The 23,394-nt window shown below is 42.6% G+C and overlaps 1 protein-coding gene across 1 annotated transcript in view; it reads right to left on the reverse strand.

Moving 5' to 3' along the window:
- NIBAN1 (niban apoptosis regulator 1) overlaps positions 1 to 23,394 on the reverse strand; it is a 127,337-nt gene that overhangs the window by 32,988 nt on the left and 70,955 nt on the right. Inside the window, exon 5 of the mRNA XM_084636426.1 lies at positions 21,363 to 21,530. Within this exon, the coding sequence (XP_084492552.1) occupies positions 21,363 to 21,530 (168 nt within the window). The remainder of the gene's footprint in view (positions 1 to 21,362; positions 21,531 to 23,394) is intronic.

Below are 23,394 nucleotides of genomic sequence, written 5' to 3' on the forward strand. Positions count from 1 at the left end.
CTTTCAAAAGCTGGGAGGAGGGAGAGAAACAAAGGGTCTGTGTGTCTGTCTATATGCTGGTTTCTGCTGGGGATAGACCAGGAATGGAGTCTTAGAACTTTTAGTAAGTAATCTAGCTAGGTATGTGTTAGATTATGATTTCTTTAAATGGCTGAGAAAAGAATTGTGCTGAATAGAATAACTATTTCTGTCTGTGTATCTTTTTTGTAACTTAAGGTTTTGCCTAGAGGGGTTCTCTATGTTTTTGAATCTAATTACCCTGTAAGATATCTACCATCCTGATTTTACGGGGGGGATTTCTTTATTTCTATTTACTTCTATTTTTATTAAAAGTCTTCTTGTAAGAAAACTGAATGCTTTTTCATTGTTCTCAGATCCAAGGGTTTGGTTCTGTGGTCACCTATGCAAATTGGTGAGGCTTTTTATCCAACATTTCCCAGGAAAGGGGGGGTGCAAGTGTTGGGAGGATTGTTCATTGTTCTTAAGATCCAAGGGTCTGGGTCTGTAGTCACCTAGGCAAATTGGTGAGGCTTTTTACCAAACCTTGTCCAGGAAGTGGGGTGCAAGGTTTTGGGAAGTATTTTGGGGGGAAAGACGCGTCCAAACAGCTCTTCCCCAGTAACCAGTATTAGTTTGGTGGTGGTAGCGGCCAATCCAAGGACAACGGGTGGAATATTTTGTACCTTGAGGAAGTTTTGACCTAAGCTGGTAAAGATAAGCTTAGGAGGTTTTTCATGCAGGTCCCCACATCTGTACTCTAGAGTTCAGAGTGGGGGAGGAACCTTGACAGGTATATAGTAAAAGTAATGGACAGGTCATGGGTTGTGAATTTTTGTTTATTGCCAGTGACCTGTGCATGACTTTTACTAAAAATACCTGTGACTAGAATTTAGCCTTAACCATGATCCCCAGATCCCTTTCTGCAGTACTCCTTCCTATGTAATAATTTCCCCTTTTGTATGTGTGCAACTGATTGTTCCTTCCTAAGGGGAGTACTTTTCATTTGTCCTTATTGAACTTTATCCTATTCAGACTATTTCTCCAGTTTGTCCAGATCATTTTGAAATTTAATCCTATAATCCAAAGCACTTGCAACCCCTCCCCGCATAGTATCATCCGCAAAATTTATAAGTGTACTCTCTATGCCATTATCTAAATCACTGATGAAGATATTGAACAGAACTGGACCCAGAACTGATTCCTACGGGACCCCACTCAATATACCCTTCCAGCTTGACTGTGAACCAGTAATAACTACTCTCTTGGAATGGTTTTCCAACCAGTTATGCACCCACCTGATAGGTAGCTCCACTTAGGTTGTATTTCCCTAGTTTGTTTATGAGACTGTCGTACGAGACAGTATCAAAAGCCCTACTAAAGTCAAGATGTACCACATCTACCGCTTCCCCCATCCTCAAAGCTTGTTATCCTGTCAAAGAAAGCTATTAGGTTGGTTTGACATGGTTTGTTTTTGACAAATCCATGCTGACTGTTACTTATCACCTTATTATCTTCTAGGTGTTTGCAAATTGATTGCTTAATTATTTGCTCTATTATTTTTCCAGGTACTGAATTAAGCTGACTAGTGTGTAATTCCCCAAGTTGTCCTTATTTCCCTTTTTACAGATGGGCACTATGTTAATACTTCCATATTTCACAGTGGTGCTGGGAAGATAAATTCATTAATCACTGTGATGTACTCAGATACTCTGGTGATAAGGGCCATATAAGTATCCAGACAGATACTGCAAATCTGACTAAGGACTTTTCTACACTTGGAAATTAACCAAACTAGCAATTCTAGAATGATTAATATAGTGTCCTCTTATTACAGATTAAGCTATATTCGGGGGGGAAACCCTTTAATTGCAGAATATGTGTCCACATTGAGGCCTATACTGAAATAATAATTTCAGAATAATTAGTCCATAATAGCTATTTCAGTAAATTTCCAAGTATAGACAAACCCTGATTCTTAGTAGCCATTGCAGATGGAAGTGCTTGCTAATGGTACTTTTCCTTCTATAAACTGAACCTGAAAGCAATTCATTAGCACTTTAGCTGCTACAAAGCTCTTTTTCAAGGGATGGAAAGCCATCTGTAACCAATATGACTCCTCCTATTTCTCCTGCAATGTGCATGTCTCACAAAGCCATTTTTGAGTTCATTCAAAGCATCAGATAGGTGTGTGCAATGAGTCTTATATCTGGTGAACAGAACGAGCTTCCAATGTAAATCCCACTGAGAACTCTGAAGAGAGATTCACAAACTCAACCCTAAATTCATCAAAATAGTACATGGGGGATTAGCCAGAGGACACCCATTAATATTGGGAACTGCATGCCTGAATCCTTTGGTACTCCATTATAAATGTAGGGGTACACATATATTAGTGAAAATACTGACAAACTTTTCTGAGCAACCTGTGGGCCTGACTATCAAAGGTGATAAGCTTCCATCCATAGCTCCCACTGACTTTAGTTGAAAATGGGGATACTAAGTATGTCTAAAAATCAGGTCCCTGTAGGTGTCATAACAATTCAGTTCAAACTGCTTCTATTTATGTGTATATTGTAACGGATTATATGCTCACAGTTTTGGTTCTGTGGCTATTCTTCAGAGGCAAACTGCTCAGACAAGCATTGGTGTTTTGATTTGCTTAGATGCTGGTTTTCTTAAACAGGAATTACAGAAATGCAGTCATCTCTGAAACAAAGCGTGGCTCCTATTTTACACTACCTAATACTACACCAGTTTAGAACAAGTGAATAATTCTATATCCAGTTTAAACTACCGGACAGTGTCTTTCTGAGGGTATGTCTACATTGTGAAGTTGTCAAAAAAAATTTTGCCTTTCATGGGTACATAAAAGGCCCCCCCAAGAAAAACAAAAGTTTTGCCGACACAAGTGGCAGTGTGCATGCGGCTCCTGCCAATAAAGCAAATGCCGCTCGCAAGGCTCAAGTATTTTGTCGGCAAAAGTGCCGACAAAGTACCAACAAAGAGCGTTTACAAACGCTGACTTTAGCGACAAGACTGTGTCGATACAGCCTTGTCGCTAAAAGCTGCATGGTGTAGACAAGCCCTGAGTGATTAGTATGAATATAAGGCCATTCCAGGCTAAGTCAGTGCACCAACAAAGCTGCCTTTAACCTGGTTATAAGACAACACAGCAATGCGAGTAGGAGTTTGAAGAATGCCAATGTATTTTTGGCAATTTATCAAATGTAATGGCAACAACTAAGTTCTCAATATAACTATCCGCAGAACTCACTCTTCATTCTGTACTCGTGTGCAGCTGCATGGAAAAACCTATGTTTGGGGAGGTGAATGAAACTCTTAAGGGACTAGAAGTGTTTCCTCAGCTCTTGCCAGGACTTTGATTAAATGTGATAACCAGACAGTCATATATTTCCACCTAGCCAAATATATTAAGCAGTTTCGTCTACTGAGACTAAAAAGTTTTGTGGCTTTGTTTTGGATCTTCATTCATTCTGCAGTACTGAGCCTCACTGAGACTCATGCCCTTTGGAAGCATCGTTACTTTGCTAAACTGTACAGCTAGTCAAGCATTGTATTCAGGATACTTTGGGATGTGTGAAAGCTGAACAGGTCATTCATCAAAACAAACAGACCATTCCTTTTCTAATACTGTAAATGCTATTGTCCAATATGGAAAAGAAAGACCCCCCCCCAGGTTGCTCTTCCTTACAACAGAAATTTAATATAATAATAAATAAAAATTATAATTAATAAAGACTTTACACTTCTAGTACTTTTTGCTTGAGGATCTCAAACTGCTTTACAAATGTTAGCTAAATCTCTAAGGAAAGTTTTTTAAAAAAAAGTTAACTGACAGAGAAACAGGCCCAGAGAAGTTAGGTGACATGCCTGAGAATAGGTAGGAGTCCAAAACTCTGCTTCCCATGGGGGTAGTCTGCTTCAGCCCAGTGCATGGATGATAGGCAGGACACAGAACCATTTAAGAGACCATTAAGCTAGGCAGACAGCCTACTATAAAGGAGTCAACAACCTAAGGCCACTACACACAGGTGAGCATGTTTGGGTCCAATCATCAAATAGCAATGGCAAAAGGCAACAGTCCAAGCTGCAGTAGGACACAGGTCATGCAAGGCAGCTACAGACTCAGGACAGTGGTGGAGACAAAACCAAAGAGTAGACGCAGACAGCTGGCACACATGGAGCCAAGGCCACGGGACAGCTAAACATGTGGAGCCAAGGCCAGGAGCCGGCGAACATAGAGCTTCTGCCCTCAGTGTGCCTGATGTAAAAGAGTCAGAAGAAACAAGGTATATGAGCAATACAGAGCATCAACAGGACACTGTTGTGATACAAAGGCCCATTAGTGGTTCACTACTCTGTGTCAACAATTCGTCAGGCCTAAAATGCTCGTTACATCCACCTCATTATGGTTATAATCTGTATCTTAAAGGGGTCATGTAATATGCTACTGGAAAACTAATAACTCACTGATCATTAATATTCTCGTGTGATGTATGTACATGGTATGTAGTAAGAATTATGGAAATATGCTGGAATTAGGCCTAAAGTGTGTTTAAGCAAGGCATGTCAGGGGAGTTGGTAAACAGGTCTGCCCTAGACAAAGGAATGTGTATTTGCTTCTCTGACCAGTCTGGTCATCAGGCCAAGCCAATGAAGGTCCATTTGTATATTAGGTGAACAAACCTATCAAGCTAAGAAGCAGGGGAGGAGACAGCTTCCAGCAGCGAAGAGAAAATGTATCTGAGCTATAAGGACAAGGAGTTTGAACCTTCGGTGATAAGCAACTGAAAGAATTGATTGTATATATTACTGTTTTATAAAAGTTTGCGTGAGGTGTTTTATGAAAGCCTCTGACACACTGGTGATTAATAGAATAGTGAAATGTATGTATTTGAACTTTATAAGGAATTATGGATACTCATTGATATTAGGCTTTACAGTCTGTGTCTGAACAAAGGGAAAGCAGGACTCTCTCAAAGAGGATTAAACATCACAGCTATTTACCTGTCTCCTGGGTAAATTTAGCATGATGAAATCAAAACAATGGAAGCTCCATTTACACACAGTGGGATGGGAGGCCCACAGAAAGGGAAAAACAGTATGAGGTCATCCTGCCTCTTCAAACAAAGTCAATGAACTTTGCAAGATATAAGCAAAGACAGAAGCCATCTTTGACATCCATCACTACATCCACACAGACAGACACAAGGGAACAGAGCTCTTGCATGCTGAAAAAGATGGGTCCTACAACAAAGGGATGGGACGGGACTGAAGTCTCTGGGAACAGAATATAGGTGAGAAACCGGCTTAGGTGAAGATGTTTCACCTACGAAGACAGGGGAAGCCTGCATCTTGTGTTTCTGTGGAAGGTCCTGACTGAGGGAAAGTCAGCCATGTCTGGGAAGAAGGAAGTTTGGTGAGTGAAACCATCTTGAACAAAGCCTGTACCTTGCTAGATTAAGTTTTAGACTTTTAGATGCATGTTTCCCCTTTTATTTGCTTGTAACCCTTTCTAACTTTATTCCTTTTTCTTGGCATCACTTATTCTATGTTCTATTGTTAATAAATTTGTTTTATTTTTACTATAAACCAATTAAGTGCTGCATTTGAAGGGAAGGGATTACTCACTTTATGCAGTAACTACGGTTCTTCAAGATGTGTATTCCTATGGGTGCTCCACTTCAGATGTGCATGCACATCTTGAGACCTTGACTGGAGATTTGCAGTTAGCTGTGTCCATTTGGCCTGTGTATGTGCCCTATGCCTCCTCTTACTGGACACCAAGGCTATACGGGGTGTATGCATTGATGAGCTGCCAAAATCTTAACAACCAGTTCCCTCCTCACCCCACGAGGGGATTGTGGCCCACCCCCACCGCCAGGACTCCTGCCCCATCCAACGCCCCGCGTTCCTTGACCCCTCCCCTCCCCCGCACCCCCCACTGATCACATCAAAAGTGGTGCCTTAGGCACCGACTCCGTGGGTGCTCCGGGGCTGGAGCACCCACGGGAAAAATATGGTGGGTGCAGAGCATTCACCGACAGCTCCCTGCCCCGTGCCTGGCCCCAGCTCACCTTTGCTCTGCCTCCACCGCTGAACGCGCCACCCTGCTCTGCTTGTCCGCCCCCACTCCCCGAATCAGCTGTTTGCGTGGGAAGCCTGGGAGGGCTGATAAGCAGGCAGCGGTTTCACACTCAGGCCCAGGGAGGCGGAGGCAAACTGGGGCGGGGAGCGATTCCCCTGTGCGCGCAACCCCCCCAGGTTACCTGCTGCAGAGTGGGCAGCCCTCCTTGTGCTCCCCCCCGCCCGCTCACCTCCACTCCGCCTCCCTGGACCTGAGCACAAAGCCGCTGCTTGCTTCTCAGCCCTCCCAGGCTTCCCACGCGAACAGCTGATTTGTGGGAAACTGGGGCAGGGGGGGAAGCAGAGTGGAGCAGCGCATTCGGGGAGGAGATGGAGCAGAGGTGAGCTGGGGCCAGGCGGGGAGCTGCTGGTGGGTACTCTGCACCCACCAAATTCTCCCCGTGGGGGCTCCAGCCCCGGAGCACCCACGAAGTCGGTGCCTAAGGCGCCACTTTTGGCCAGTTGTTAAATTTAGAAGCCCTTTTAGAATGCCGGACAACCGGTTCTAAAAGGGCTTCTAAATTTAACAACCGGTTCCAGCGAACCGGTGTGAACCAGCTCCAGCTCACCACTGGGTGTGTATGGATGAACCGCACTCACCTTCTTCTCTACCCAAATGTTCCCTAGGGAACAGTCCAAAGCAGAGGGGAAGGATGGCAGGTAGTGGTGCACCCATAGGGGGGACACATCTCGAAGAACCTTAGTTGCTGCACAAAGTGAGTAACCCCTTTTTCTTCTTTGAGTTGTGTCCCTATGGGTGCACCACTTCAGGTGACTTCCAAGCAGTATCCCCAGATGGAGGAGGGAGCTTTGGAACAGAGTCCAGAACTGAAGATAGTGCTGCATAACCAAGTGCTGAATTGGATCCGACAGCATGGATCAGGGCGTAATGTTTAGAAAATGTATATATTGAAGCCCATGTAGTGGCCCTGCATATATCTCAGATACTAGCACACTTTTAAGTAACACCATAGATGTTGCCTGTGATCTGGTCAAATGTGCTATCACCCTCTGGAGGGAATGAATGCCTGCAGCATCGTAACAAATAATAATACACCCAGATATCTATCTTGATAGTCTCAGAGCAGAGATCATGAACCTCTTGGATCTATCTGCAAAGGAGATGAACAGCCTAGGTGACTTTCTAAATTGCTTGGCCCCATCTAAGTAGAAAGCAAACACCTTCAAACATCCAGGGTACGGAAACAGAACTCCTACAGAGAAGTATGTGGCTTGGGGGGTTGTGGGGGGGATGGGAAACAGGTAGATTAACGGATTGATTATAGTGGAACTCCAATAAAACCCTAGGTAAGAATTTAGGGTGGGGACATAAAGAGACCTTGTCCTTGTAGATTACCATAAAGTGGGGAGTCTGTCATCAAGGCTCCAGTCTCCCTGAAGCTATGGGCTAACATGATGGTTACTACAAAGGCCATCTTCATAGACACATGGAGCAGAGAACAGGTTGCCGTTGGTTCAAATGGAGGTCTCAAGGTAACTGAGTACCAGATTGAGGTCCCAGATTGGGGTGGGGTATCTAATCTGCAGGTAGAGATTCCCCAAACCTTTAATAAACCTAGATAATACTGGGGGAGCAAATATGAAGAATCCTTGTACTGGAGGATGAAAGGCTGATATTGCAGCCAAATGGACCTTAACTGAACTAACTGAAAACCCCAATTTCGAACAAATAATTCAGGGTGACTGAAAATGGCATCAAATCAGGCAGGAGGCAGCGATGACAACACCAGTGGAAGAATCTCTTCCATTTCTTTAGGTAAGTATTGTGGATTGACTTCTTTCTACTATTCAGTAACACCTAGAATCATAGACCTTAAGGTCAGAAGGGACCATTATGATAGTCTAGTCTGACCTCCTGCACAACGCAGGCCATAGAATCTCACCCACGCACTCCTGTATCAAGCCCCTAACCTATGTCTGAGCTACTGAAGTCCTCAAATTGTGGTTTAAAGACTTCAAGGTGCAGAGAATCCTCCAGCAAATGATCCGTGCCCCACACTGCAGAGGAAGGCGAAAAACACCCAGGGTCTCTGTCAATCTGCCCTGGAGAAAAATTCCTTCCCAACCCCAAATATGGCGATCAGCTGAACCCTGAGCATGTGGGCAAGACTCACCAGCCAGACACCCAGGAAAGAATTCTCTGTAGTAACTCAGATCCCACCCCATTTAACATCCCATCACAGGCCATTGGGCATATTTACCGCTAATAGTCAAAGATCAATTAATTGCCAGAATTAGGCTATCCCATCATACCATCCCCTCCATAAATTTATCAAGCTTAGTCTTGAAGCCAGATATGTCTTTTGCCCCAACTTCTGTAGAACAGGAGGATTCTGACCCTGTGAACCATGAAGAAACCCTTAGGTAGATAACCACTAGGTTGGGATGAAGCACACGACAGGAGATGGGGAATGATAGGGAGCTTGAGCTATGGTTGGATACATAGGTGAAGCAGGTAAGGGTACAAGGCTTGTCTCAGCCAGACTGGCACTATAAGGATAACTTTGGCCCCATCCTGTCTGATCTTGTTCATCACCCTGAGTATCAGAGGAACTGGAGGAAAGAAATCTACCAAGGAATGGCAGCGCAGACCCCCTTTTGGAGGGAAAAGAGGGCATTTCCTGTTCCTGGAGGTGGAAAAGAGCTTCACCTATGGCAGTCCCAATCTTTGGAATATACTGTGGAGAATTTGAGTGTCTAGCTCCTATTCATAGCCTTGTGAGAAGTGCCTGCTGAGGACATCGGCTGTGGTGTTCTGAATGCCTGGGAGGTAAGCTGAAATTTGGATCTGATGAACTATGCACCAGTTCCATAGTTTCATGACTTTGGCACACAGGGAGGGGAATCTTGCTTCTCCCTGCTTGATGATATAGAACATGCAGGATAGATTATCCATCATGACCCTGATTGATTTGACCCAAATGAGAGGTAGTAATGAAGGCAAGTGCTCCTGACAGCCCTGAGCTCCAACAGATTGATGCAGAGACTAGTTTCCTGAGTTGTACATCTACCCTGAATCATGAGGGCACTGCGGTGGGCTCCCCATACCCCAGAGATCAGGGTCTCAGTATCGAGAGACGCTTCTTACCCATAAGAAGAAAGGACTCCATTTCATCCATTATCGAGAGGTCCTTTGTATATCTACATTCTTATGGTACCAAGAAGGGGATTGGCACTGACACAGAAGCTGAGGACATGGTTGCAGAAGCCAACAGTATCATTGATGTCTGGCTCCATTGCTTGCTTGGTGCCAAGGGTGCTGAAGGCATAGGTACCAATGGCTGGGCTGAATGCACAGGTACCGACAGCAGGGCTGAGCTCAAACCCGCCAGTCCCAAATGCCTGTGCTCGACCTTTTTGCTGACAGAGGGTACTTCAAGCTCCAGGACTTTGCGCCCCGACCGGTACTGGCAGAGGAGTCCTCCAACTCAATGGTAACGAGTTGAGAGGTTGAGGCTTTGGAGACTGTAAATCTCAACAGTGACGGACTTATTTGGAGCTGGCTCCTTAAGGTGAGAGTCCATACGTCTCTTTTTGGAAGCCTTTCCTAAAGCATCCAAAGTCTTCCTTTACTTAGGGGAAGACTGCACTGAGGTAGATGTACAGGGAGTGGGGCAGAGGGGGGGCCTTGGTCACTGACTCAGAAGTTGACCAAAGCATTTCATCTTCAGCAGTCTGAGTTTAATCTCTCTATTCTTCCTTGCCCTGGTCTTGACGGCCAGGCAGAAACTGCACTTCTGGGAGATGTGGGACTCCCCCAGGCAATGGACCCACTTATAGTGGCCATGCTCACAGGTATAGCCTCTTGGCAGGGGAGGCAGCATTTGAAGCTAGCTAGCTATCTTAACCACTGTAGAAAAATAGAAAAGCCCTGGCATGTTCAAGGCAGACATGCTAGGGCTCCATCTCAGGCAGAGGCAGTTGAGAAGGAATTAAGGGAGCTTCTCTTGTTCAGCCATATAGAGCCTTGATGTCCATCACAAGGAGGCACAGGGTGCATGCACAGGCCAAACAGACACTAATTGAAAATCTCTGATCAGTGTCTCAAAAGGCACATGTGCACCTGAAGTGGAGCACCATAGACATACTACTAAAAGAAGTAACTCAGGTTGTGACCTACATGCTAGTATGCTGGCTGGGAGCATCAGCAGCAAAGCATTGTAACTTGGCACGCAGGGTTGCTGGGCAAGTGGTGACACAACACATTACTGGTCTGGATTGCACCCCCAGGCCCTGACAACCATCCAACAGAATAAAGGCAGCAACAGGGTTGAAGCAAGTCCCCCATCACCTGCAAAAACACAAAGAAAAGGTGGGAGACTGGTTCAAGGACCAACACTTGACAGACTGTGAGGCCTAACAGGCTGCAACGGGCTTATGGTAAAGACCATGTCCCTACACTGAGCTATGTACAAGTAACCTCTGGCCCCAGCAAGTCAGCAAATGCTTGCACAAAAGACACAACAACAATTGTTATAAGGAAAGATGTAGCAACCTGTATGGAACTTGGCAGGAGCAGCACAATATGCAGGAGGGAAGAGTTTGAAGGAAGTACCAGAAAGCCATGTTTGCACATGGTTTCAACACTAGTTGCAGTTGCAGCATCTCTGTAAATATTTCTCTTCATAAAGAGTTTAGTTTTAGAAACACTGAGTTCTCTCGCTCTCATGCTATTACCCAGCATATAGTACATGAAATAGTAATGAAGCAGAGTGGTTTGGATACATGAAGCATCAATAATACAATGCTGATGTTTCTCTAATGGCAATACACTATCACATTATTCATAGATCATGTGGTAAAAGACCACTAACCACTAACAGAAACTAGATGAGGTCACTTCCAAACAGGATACAGCCCTGCAATAACATATAACATGCTGTATTTATAGCAAATGAAGCCTTGTAATGCAAGTTCCTGCAGAGAACAACAAAGCACGCATTTATTGGACTTCACTATCCTAGAGAGATTCCAAGTTACTCCCAGCACTTGGGAGCACTGCCTTTGTGTTTCAGAGTAAAAACACTAATATGTTATATACCTATAGAATAAAGTCTTACATTTACACAATGCCTTTCATCCCAAAGGATCTCAAAATGTTTTTACTACCTAGTTGCCATATTCCAGTTACAGACATGCACATGGCTCCCACTGAAAGTTATGAATTTTTAGCCTGGATATAGCCAGACATATACACAGGGGAATAATTTCACCAGCCATTGAAATACGGCCACCTCTCAGGTAGAATATGGCAGTTTTTTTGGCAGTGCAACATACCTCGTAATAGTTTGAAGACAGAAGAAATAAATTCCAACATATTAGGGTCAAGTAGGCAGAATGTAATCACAATGTGAGTTTTATGCACGTTAATAGTCTTGAGTCTTGACCTTTCAGAAGGAGTACACCTCCCACTTAACCAGGAAAGTCAGAGGGAAAGCAAAAACAAATCCTAATGTACTTTGAACTAATTGATGTTGCAGAGCAACAAAAACAGGAAGCATTAAATCAGTCTTATTCTTGGTCTTTATCCACACACAGAATCCTAGATTGTGGCTTTAAACACACTATGGGCTTTTTAAAATTTCCTTACTAATGTCTTCTGGATCATTTCACTTAACAGAAGCAACATGAAAATTCCGGTCTTCAGCTGTTCTTGCCAGGAAACATTGCCTTGTTTGCAGCATAAGGACTCCAAAATACTTTCCAAAGTCATTCTGGACACTTAACTATTTTGCATTATACATGGGTGATCATGTGTTGTACATAAGAAGCTTTTGAGAAGGATGGAGCGTGCTCTTTGAGGAAAGGGGTAGGAAAGGGATGAAAGTCTGAGATGTGCAGAAAGCAGTAGGGAAAGAGAAGAAAATGTTTGGGGAAAGTCAGCATTTCTCCTGACCTAGCCCACTTATCATACAACACAGCCTTTAAATATCTCCTGTTTACAACCCTGACTGAAGTGACAGTTTAAATCATTATCTTGTATTATGTCCCAGGAGATGCTGAGGCATATTATAGGAATTAAAAACATGTAACTTAAGACAAACAGAAATAAATGAGGAAAAACACCTGCCAGCCTGAGTAATTACTCAGAGGAAAAACAGATCGAATATATGGGAACTGTAGAGGTTTGTAATGGAAAAAATCTGAGATCATCTTATCTCCCCTCCCCCTGCTCCCAAATTTTGGCCAGTACATGAACATTCCCTACACAGCAGTCAGAGTACATTCAGCTCCACTGCACTTTAATCTTATCAAATCATATTTCTTTATATCTTGTCAAGTAGGGTCAAATGCTAGACACTGGTATGTGTTTTTGAAAGTCATTGGGTTTCCTGTGTCATGATGATGATGATCAAGATGAGATGTATCATGTCTGCTATGGGAATATTAAATCTTGAAGGGTCTGCCCTAACTTTTGAGTCTCTCAGAATTACACTAACAGCTTTTTTTCCCCCTCAGTCAGACTTCTTTAGATACCAGCACTGAGTGTACAGGTTTTTTTTCCATTTTTAATAACATGAAGTGCACCACAATAGCAAGTGATTTCTCACAGAACAGGAGAAGGTCCAGCAATGGACTAGTAAAATAGTGGTTTTAACGGAAGAGCAGCCTCTTTCAAAACTGCAAGGAAAAGGTGCAACTGTGATAGAGATCTAAGTTCCGTGTAGCCTTGGAACGATTTGCTTTTAATTAGTAAATGGTGGTTATCAACTTCTTCCTCCATCCACAATCCAAAATGTACACTGGGAAAGTTAAAACCACATAACATCATATTAGTAGTCAAATAGTTCTCCTTTCTGCTGTCAGTTGTGTCAGGCCAATCAATGACAAATGAGTATTAGGTCTCAAGGTTTCTCCCCTACTCTGAACGCTAGGGTACAGATGTGGGGACCTGCATGAAAACCTCCTAAGCTTATCTTTACCAGCTTAGGTCAAAAACTTCCCCAAGGTACAAAATATTCCACCCTTTGTCCTTGGATTGGCCGCTACCACCACCAAACAAATACTGGTTACTGGGGAAGAGCTGTTTGCAAACGTCTTTCCCCCCGAAATACTTCCCAAAACCTTGCACACCACTTCCTGGACAAGGTTTGGTAAAAAGCCTCACCAATTTGCCTAGGTGACTACAGACCCAGACCCTTGGATCTTAAGAACAGTGAACAATCCTCCCAACACTTGCACCCCCCCCCTTTCCTGAGAAATGTTGGATAAAAAGCCTCACCAATTTGCATAGGTGACCACAGACCCAAACCCTTGGATCTGAGAACAATGAAAAAGCATTCAGTTTTCTTACAAGAAGACTTTTAAAAATAGGAGTAAATAGAAGTAAAGAAATCCCCTCTGTAAAATCAGGATGGTAGATACCTTACAGGGTAATTAGATTCAAAAACATAGAGAATCCCTCTAGGCAAAACCTTAAGTTACAAAAAAGATACACAGACAGAAATAGTTATTCTATTCAGCACAATTCTTTTCTCAGCCATTTAAAGAAATCATAATCTAACGCATACCTAGCTAGATTACTTACTAAAAGTTCTGAGACTCCATTCCTGTTCTATCCCCGACAAAAGCAGCATATAGACAGACAGAGACCCTTTGTTTCTCTCCCTCCTCCCAGCTTTTGAAAGTATCTTGTCTCCTCATTGGTCATTTTGGTCAGGTGCCAGCGAGGTTACCTTTAGCTTCTTAACCCTTTACAGGTGAGAGGAGTTTTCCTCTGGCCAGGAGGGATTTTAAAGGGGTTTACCCTTCCCTTTATATTTATGATAGGATACAAGACAGACAAAGTGGGTGAAGAAGTATTCTTTTAATGAACTAACTTCTGTTGGTGAGAGACAAGTGTTTGAGCTTACACAGAGCTCTTCTTCAGGCTAGCTGAAGAAGAGCTCTGTGTAAGCTCAAAAGCAAGAGCTCTGTGCACACGAAACCGTGCCTCTCTCACCAACAGAAGTTGGTCCAATAAAAAATATTGTCTCACCTATTTTGACTTTTTAATGCCTGGGAGCAACATGGCTACACCACCACCGCATATTAGGACACAAGTTTATTAACCAATACTATCATTTTGTTTCTGAATCAGTTATTTATCACAAATTCTCAAGTGGGCGATTTTGCAAGTCTTGAGTGAAGCTATACATTCACTAAAATTAGAACTGTTTTACTCCTGCATTCAGTGTAACGTTAACATTCTCCAACCTCAACTAGGTCAAGGAGTGAGAGTCCCCAGGTCAATCCTGATCCCGAATCTCTCACATGACTGCTATCTTTTGCCCAGCTCATTTGTACTTTTGAAACAAAAACAAAAAACTCTATGTGAATTAAATCTAGAAAAAAATAGTGTTTCATTTCAATGTTGCTTAAAGAAAAAAATAAATGCAGTGATCCTGGGAAAATATTCTGAGTGCCATATAAAATAAGGAATGAAAATAATGAAGTAGACATAATTGTGTAATATTGCAACCAGAATATAATGTTTCTTCTCCAGTGCATTTTGACTATACCTTCCCTGAAACGACGATACTGACTTTTATGCCTTCTTAGTGAGGAACAAAGCCTCTAAGGTTAAATTTGATCTGATTCACCAAATCTCAAAAGAGGGAAGAGGCCAAGAATTACTGTCTTAATTTCTCAAGACTCACCATTATGCCATTTTACTCTGTCCCCCTAATATTACTCTGATAAATTTGTTGGCTTTGAAAAAGCCTCCTTTGTAAAGTATGTTTTGTGGTTGACTTGTGTGTCATATTTCGTTAACTCCTTTAGAAATCCTCTTTCATAGTATACAAAGCCATTTGTTTCACTTGAGAATATTTTGAAGGTGAAATTAATCCTGATACATTATTCGTTTAGCACCTGATCCAGTGCCCACTGAAGTCAACACAAAGACTCCCATTAATTTCAGTGGGCTTCAATTAAGCCCTTAGGCCCAGATTTTTAAAAGTATTTAGGTGTTGCAGCATTCATCACTGCAACACTTAACTGATTTAAAGTCTAGGTTTCGTTTGTGAAATGTCAACTGCCAAAGGGGGTGGAAAAGAGAGGTGGAGCGTGGCAGGACCTGGGGAGAGGAGGTAGAGAAGGGGACAGGGCCTAGGGGAAGAAGCAGAGCAGAGGTGTGGCCTTGGGGGAAAAAGGTGAAGCATAGGGCAGGACCTCCAGGGTCCAATTACCAGCCATTAGAAAGGTGGCAACCTTACCCAAGAAGCCACTGCATTCCTTAGTTATTAAACTGTTGGTGGAACAAGGAAAGATATGGTGGTAGAGGGAGTTTTTTGCATGTTTGTGGCATTGTACCAATATAATTTAAAGTCAGCCTACCACCTCTTTCAAACTACTGGTGAGCAGAGGTAAAAGTAAGCCGGTACGCCCTGGTACAGCGTACCGGCAAGAGCAGGTGCACCGTACCGGGACTGGCTTTCCCAGACAGCAATTTAAAGCCCTGGGGTAGCGGCAGCGGGGCTCTGGTGGGGAGTTAAAGGGCCCCGGAGCGCCAGCCGCCACTACCCCCACTACCCCCGTCCCCCGCCTGCAGAGGCCTTGGGCCAGCCCCCTCCACTCCCCCCTGTGGAGGCCTGGGGCCCCACACAGCCCCCCCGGGGGGGGCTGCATAGGGCACCAAAATAGCTAGGGACGGCCCTGTTTACCTTGACCACTCTCCCACACCAACTGGTGCTACAGAGATTTATTCTGCACCGGTGAAGCCAATCAGACATTTGTCACTTTTGCCAGAGACTTCAATTAGCAGTGGGGAAAAGGAACTAGAAAGAGTATGACACAGACTTTGAAATATACTGGTTCCAAAAAACAACTAAAAAAAGAGAAGTGAAAGCAAGTATAGCTTAACATCAAGTTGCATTTGATTTGCCCTCACAATAAAACCTGATGTATCCAGAAAGCTGACAAAGTAGATCTGTGTTATAAAGATCTAGTTGGGCAACTCCCATTTTGATCCCTACCGCTGAGTGATTACTACACTCATATTTCTCAAACAGTTTTGAATTTGCCAAAGGAGACTGCTTCAAAAAAGCAAAGCATACAGCAAGTTCTGAAGTGGGGGTTTTATTTGGTACTATGGCTGGTTCTGACTGGTTCAGTCACTCCCAACATTTTTAAATATTCTTTAACTGCAGCTGAATTGGACTCAGAAAAGGTGCAAAAGTTGTAACCAAACCACTGATAACGAAGAAAATCAGATTACTTCAAATCTGAGTGCTTGTCTACACTTACAATGCTGTACCACTGCAGCTGTGCTGCTGTAGTGCTTCAGTGAAAATGTTACCTATGCCGATGGGAGAAGTTCTCCCATTGGTGTAAGTACTCCATGTCCCCAAGAGGCTGTAGCTAGGTTGATGGGAGAATTCTCCAGCCAGCCTAGTGCTGTCTACATCAGGGGTTAGGTCAGTTTAACTGTGTTGCTCACGGGCATGGATTTTCCACAGCCCTGAGCGACCTAGTTATACTAACCAAATTTCCTAGTGAACACCAGGCTTGATCCACATCACCTGAAAGCCTCATGGATCAGCATAAATGAAGGGCAAACACACCAGCACCAATAGGAATTGGTTTTTGGAAGAGAAAACATGATCTATTGAGCTGATTCATATCTAGAAACAGTGATCAGTAAATCCCACTGTAATTATTCCTTGGATTCTATGAATTCTGACCAAAAAAATTAAACAAAGCTGAAACAGTTAAAACAGTTTAGAAAAGGAAATCCAGCAGCACTCCCTTGTCAAGACGACATGCTGACTCACTGAAGCTCCACACTCTACAAGAAACAGTGTGCATGAAGGAATTAACTTTGTGTCTTGGAAGAAAACAAATATTTCAGAAAGCAAACTACAGAATTTTCACCTATAAAATAGCATTATAAACTCATTTTAGAATTCCCAATGGCATTTTGCAGGAAAATAGCATGGCAATTTCAGATAACACATTGCATCTAGATACCTGGTGCCATTTTCTAACAGCTCTCCTGGCAAAAGTTAAAGCTACCTAGCACTTTTTGAGAAGATTTGGGGAGAATGGTGCCTTGACTAATGCTCCTTATCTTAGTAAAAGACATTCTGATGTCCAGTACTTTAAGTGAGTCATTGTTAAGGCTGCGATTTAGTCACAGAGGTCATGGAAGTCACGGATTCCGTGACTTCCAAAGAAGAGAGAAAGCATATAAACCAATATTCTTCCCACAAATAACTGTTAGGAATGTTTTCTCCAAGGGAAGAGTTAAGGTTCTTTGGGTGCTGGTCAGTGCAACATTTTCTGTTAATGATGTGTTCACAAGGAACTGCATGTAAGATTATAAGAATTATGTAACATTAGCTTACAATTTACTTAGTTTTTAATGTTTGGGCTCTTCTACTGGAATAATGATATGTTTTATTCTGATTTGCTTTTAGCAAATACGTTTCTTGAGTGGGAATAAACCAGATGTAAGGTGCCTTGGTAAAAATGCCTTGGTGTTCATTAAAAATCTTGTATCAGATAAAAGCCTGACCTCAGGAAAGAGGAGAGAGGCAAGCAAGAAATCATGGAACAGGCACATATATCAGCAACAGCTGAAATGTGAGAAATATAATAAAACACTGAATCACACACATTAAGATGGAAAAGACCTATTGGGTCACCTACTCCCATCATCTGCCAGTGCAGGATTGTCCCCTAAAGCACGTGGTGAACTTAAGTTAAGAATGGAGGCTGCCAAAAGCCCTGTCAAGTCTGTTAATACTTGTGCAATAAGAAGGAAAACAAAATCCAAAAACTTACAAAGATCCAAGTCACAGACGACTTACACAGTGCCAGGAAAACATGATTCTATCCCTATTGTGAATTCTGTAACTCGCTGTAGAACCAAAGTATTGCTTTTTAGTTTGGAGCACTTTTGTATTGTATGATCACAGCTAAAAGAGCAGACTAATCAGAATTATAAACCACAAGGGGAAACTTTCGTTTTAAGAATGCTGTGGGAAATTGGCTTCAGATGGCAGCTATACATGGAATATTTGTTGAAGCTTTATAGTTTCAAGACACTTGAAAGTGCTAAGAGCATACGTGTTCCTCTGAAACAGAGGCCTTTCACATATATAAAACTGGCCCTAATTTGGTAAATCTTTATGCTTCCTGTGACTGAGGTTGTCTCTACTTTAGGCTTTTAGCCACTAATATATCTACACCTGTGTAGAGAAGTGCAGCTTATCCAGATCTGTACAAGGTAACCAAAGAATAGAGAAAAATCTCTTGCTTGTGTCTTACTAAATCTGGTACTAGCTTGCAAATGAGCAAGGAAGGAAGAGAAAGGAGGTACGAGGGATCATAGGCCTTGAACCCTAGATCCCCAGGCAATGTTCACACTGGGGCTGCCACTCAGCAGCTCACCTGAACCAGTAGAAAAGGGGGCTACCAAAGCTCTAGCTCACAAAGGGCCCCAGCCATGAAGCTCCTGAGTTGGGGAGAAATCCAGCCCCACGGATTGGCTGAGATGCACTACTTAAACCTGAAAGAGGCACAGGAAGTTGTCTGAGCAACTAGGTGAATCCCTGACTAGCTGGTGCTATGGACCCTGCTTATTTGCCTGACTCCTCAACCCTGACTCCCAGCCTGTTCCTGTCCATTCCTGCCCTCCTCATCCCAGACCTGGTCTGTTCCCGGTTCCTGCTTTCCTGCCTTGCTCCAGGTCCCTGCTCCTATAACCTACCCTGGATGCTGACTTCAGCTCTGACCCCTGGCTTGGTACCTGACTGTGTCTCCATCTCTGACCCTTGAGTTGGCACCTCGGTCTGACCCCAGCTTAGGTTCCATGCTCCTGACTCTGACCATTAGGCCTGACCACCCACACCTGGTCCCTAGAGGAAGGCTGCAGAACCCTGAGAGAATCCATGACATCTATTTACTGGTGAGGCATGTAGCCCCCTGGTGTTCATGGGTTTATGTGACTGCAAAGGTAGCATCTGCCTATGACCACCATTGAGTTCATGGGTGCAAACAGTTGCGTATCTTAAAAAAATCAGTTAAACACGTTGCAATATACATCTCAGTAAGTGAGAAGTGGGACTGAGCCTTGAATGAAGACAGGAATGAAGCTGTCTTTTGCTGTTAAATGAACATTTTTGTCCCTTGGTCATTTCTTTAGATACTAACGGTCAAAACTCATTTGGAGAGGGAATGACAGCCTCTGCTCTGGAGGTTGGAAAGTTTTCTCATGAGAAAATATCTGCAGTATTGTGCACTAATGGCCCCCCAAAAAACCCAGTGCGTAATTGTTCCTGTAAGCTGCAGTATTTTGGATCATTAACATGCAATACCCTAATATTTTCAGAAGGGTTCCTGCAGAAAAAATAAATCAATAATATTGTACCTTCAGCCAATGTTTATGCAGTGGAAACTTCACATACATTCACCACTAGAATTTAGACTTTTACCAACCATTACCAAACAGTGGTAGCTGAGATACTGCCGCTATTTCTCATCTTAAATATATAGAAATACTGAGGTCTTCAATAGCACTACATGGAAGCTGTTAAATGCTGAAATTTTTCAATAGTGACTATACCAGGGGTAGGCAACCTATGGCACGCGTGCCAAAGGCAGCATGTGAGCTGATTCAGTGGCACTCACACTGCCCGGATCCTGCCACTGGTCCGGGGGCTCTGCATTTTAATTTAATTTTAAATGAAGTTTCTTAAACATTCTAAAAACCTTATTTACTTTACGTACAACAATAGTTTCGTTATGTATTATAGACTTACAGAAAGAGACCTTCTAAAAACGTTAAAATGTATTACTGGTACTCAAAACCTTAAACTAGAGTGAATAAATGAAGACTCGGCACACCACTTCTGAAAGGTTGCCGACCCCTGGACAATACTGAAACCTCTTAATATTGCCCTATGAAAACCATTAGCAGCTCTAAGAACTCCTTATGAAACTGATGAGGTCAGGACTTCTTCATCTTTTCAGCAAGCCTTTAAGAAGTATCCTCAACTGACACCTCACTGTAAACCAGCCAACATTTTACTTTTATTGTAATTGCAAAGCAAGCACAACTTTCAAGAGAGAACTTTCAGGCATGATGCAATAAAGGCCCTATAGACAAATGTGGACCCTATTTTCTCTTCAGTGGCTGCCTATTTTAAGAGAGCAGTTGCTACGTTTTAAGGTAATCCAGTTTAGTTTTTGGACAGTGAGGGATCTGCCTATATTTGATCATTATTCATTAAGTCTTGCTCTGACCATTATCTGTGCTTTGGCCCCAGCCATCTTCCCGGGGTTTTATCTTTACAACCTAGAACAACAAGTAAACAAGCATTTGATATAGTAATCCTTTGGATGTGGCACTCACTCCCTTTGGATACCCACCTCAGTACAGCTATCTCGAAGATTTTAAATCATTTCTTTTTTGCAGGTATTGATTCTGCTCCCACTGAAGTCAATGTAAAAAAATACTCCCACCAATTATACTCATAGTGAACTCATAGTTTTAAAAAAGCCTTTTAGTCCCAAGTATTGAGAAAAATCAGAGAGTGAATGCACCACTCAGGTTCTACCGGGAGGTCTTAATTGGTGCATAGCCCTTGCGCTGCCATCAGCGGAAGGGTGAGCTTCCCCCAAAGAAAACAAATTCTAACCATCATTGATGCACCATAATTATCTCAATATGATCACTAACATATGATTTCTATAACATTTGAGCAAAAATGTTTATAGTGTTAAAACACTGTTAAATAGCATGCATCAGATTCTCATCTTGCTGCCAGCATACATCATATGTCCAGTAGACCATGTATACATAATACAGTAGGAGTCCAATAAACTCTTTGGATGGTTTTATTTTATGGTACAGGTTTTAAATTCCCATGAGGGATTGGAACACCATTTCAAAGAGGCTAACGTGTTTTGCATCCAAGCACACTAAACTATTAAAAGCCATGTTGAATAACTGCTTGAATCCTATTAAAATGTAACGTGCTTGTACTTGCTAAAATATAGCTTAACTTAAACCAGATTTAGCTGTAGCACTGAAAGAAAATGATCTACATTAATATAGGTTTTACTCAAGGCACTTACAAGGAAGCACCTCCGAGAAGAGAATGGGACTCCCATAATATTTTATTTTTCCACAAGATGGATCTTACAGTAGGCTAATCAGGCTTAACCACAAGTAAGGGTACACAACAGGAAGCCATTGTTGTACTTACCTTGGTTTAAGTGTCTGACACAGTCGTTCAGCACTGCACTAAATTGTTTCTGAGCTTCTGGATCCTCAAAACAGTAGTAGCTGTGTCTGAGGTAGGGCTGCCACAGGTAAACTGGAAACTCTTTTGGCAGGAGAACAAATGCCTGGGCATTTTCCTTCTCACTAGAAGCTAAATAAATAAATACATACATACATACATAAATAGAAATATCTGGTTTAAAACAAGTTTCTGGGCTTTTCCGGCCAGTTTAAAAAACATTTTTACCTTGTGATTAAAGCTATAGGAGAAATAAATCCATTAAGGTTCTCAAATAATATTTCTTCTTTATCATGGAGGTCTGTCCTAGGAAAAGTACACGTCTTCTTGATCCAAGAAAATGGTCATTCAGATCAGGTTGCAGCATTGCATGCCTGGACCTGCAATCTCTGCAGGTGGCACTTCCATATTACAGAGGCATTTGTTTGTATTCAACTTAGATACAGTCCTCAAATGGGCAAAGTTTAGGCACCTTGGAGAATCATAATTTTAGATGGATTATGAAAGGTAGGCAGCAGGGCTTTCATGGTAAAAAAAAATTAAGCATGGGGAATTCTCATTTCTTTCCCTACTGTCTCCTCTGTATAATGTATTGATCAAATTATATTTAACAAAAAGGAAGAGTGTGCATTTCCTTACCCCCACTTTTCCTTCCATTTAAGCATTTCCTTACCCCCACTTTTCCTTCCATGTAAGCCCTGATGCACTATCTTCTAAAAGCTCTGTGAATTCTGTGCTCTTGGACAGATCAAAGAAGGTCCCTTAAAACATCTAGACTGGCTTATTGTTCACACAGATATTGTAGAACTCCATTTATAGTTAAGTAGAATAAAAGTCATTGTATCTATGCTTCGCAGTGTGCGACTGGGAATTCCATTTACAGTCTCTTTAGAGACTTTGCTTGGAGTAAAGATGTTAAACTCACAAAGCCAGATCTTTGACTGGCACAAAGGGGACAGACCTGCCAGAAAAAGGCAGCTAGGAACTCTTTGTATAGAAGAGTCCCCAGATGGCCTAACGCTGCTGTATGATTACTATTATTATTTATTTATATTAGCAGGTATTCCAGGACCATGCTGCCTCTGGCAATCCTGGGCCAACAGTCACAAGTTAGTGCAGCACTGAAAAGACTTAGAGGTCAGAAAGGTGATGGAAAGACACCTGTGTCCCTTATCCCCCTCCTCAGCTGTTCCAATCCACATCTGGCCCCTTAGATTTAGAGCTTTCTTCATTTTCATGGGAGGAAAAATCATTGTGGTGTATAAGCAATACAAAATAATGTGGAGCTATTACAGTGGAGTCGCATCTTACACAGGGGTTAGGTTCTAAAGTCAGCACGTGAGGCGAAAATCACGTATAGTTAAAAAGAGAGAGAGACGGAAGAATGAAAGAATAAAAAAGGGAGAAAGACTACTTCAATGTTGTTATGCGCAAACCGGAGTGCCTCAGGATGGCCAGAAGCATTGTCTATGATCAGCAACACTTTAAAGTCAAGTCCTTTCTCTTCAAGGTACTGCTTGGCCTCCGGAATGAAACATCTGTAGAACCAATCCAGAAATAATCCTGCCGTCACCCAAGCCTTTTTATTTGATTGCCAGAACACAGGCAGGAGATTTTTGTTCTTGTCTTTTAGGGCACGGGGATTTTCAGCCCTGTAGAGCAAGCCTGGCTTTATTAAATGCCCAGCTGCATTGCCACAAAACAACATAGTCGCACGGTCTTCAGCTGCTTTGAAGCTAGGGGCTTGTCTTTCTGATTTCGAAGTGTAAGTGCGGTTGCGCATTTTTTTCCAGAAGAGCCTAGTCTCGTCAGCATTAAAAATTTGTTCCGGATGATAGCCCTTTTCTTCTATGATTTTCTTTAATTGTTCAGGGTAAGCTTTTGCTGCCTCTTCATTGGCAGATGCAGCTTCACCAGTAGTCTGCACGTTTTGGAGGTTGAAGCGGTTCCTAAAACTGTTAAACCAACCCTGGCTGGCTTTGAATTTCTTCTCATC

Source organism: Lepidochelys olivacea, assembly GCF_965140295.1.
Source record: "Lepidochelys olivacea isolate rLepOli2 genome assembly, chromosome: 8".
Taxonomy (NCBI): domain Eukaryota; kingdom Metazoa; phylum Chordata; order Testudines; family Cheloniidae; genus Lepidochelys; species Lepidochelys olivacea.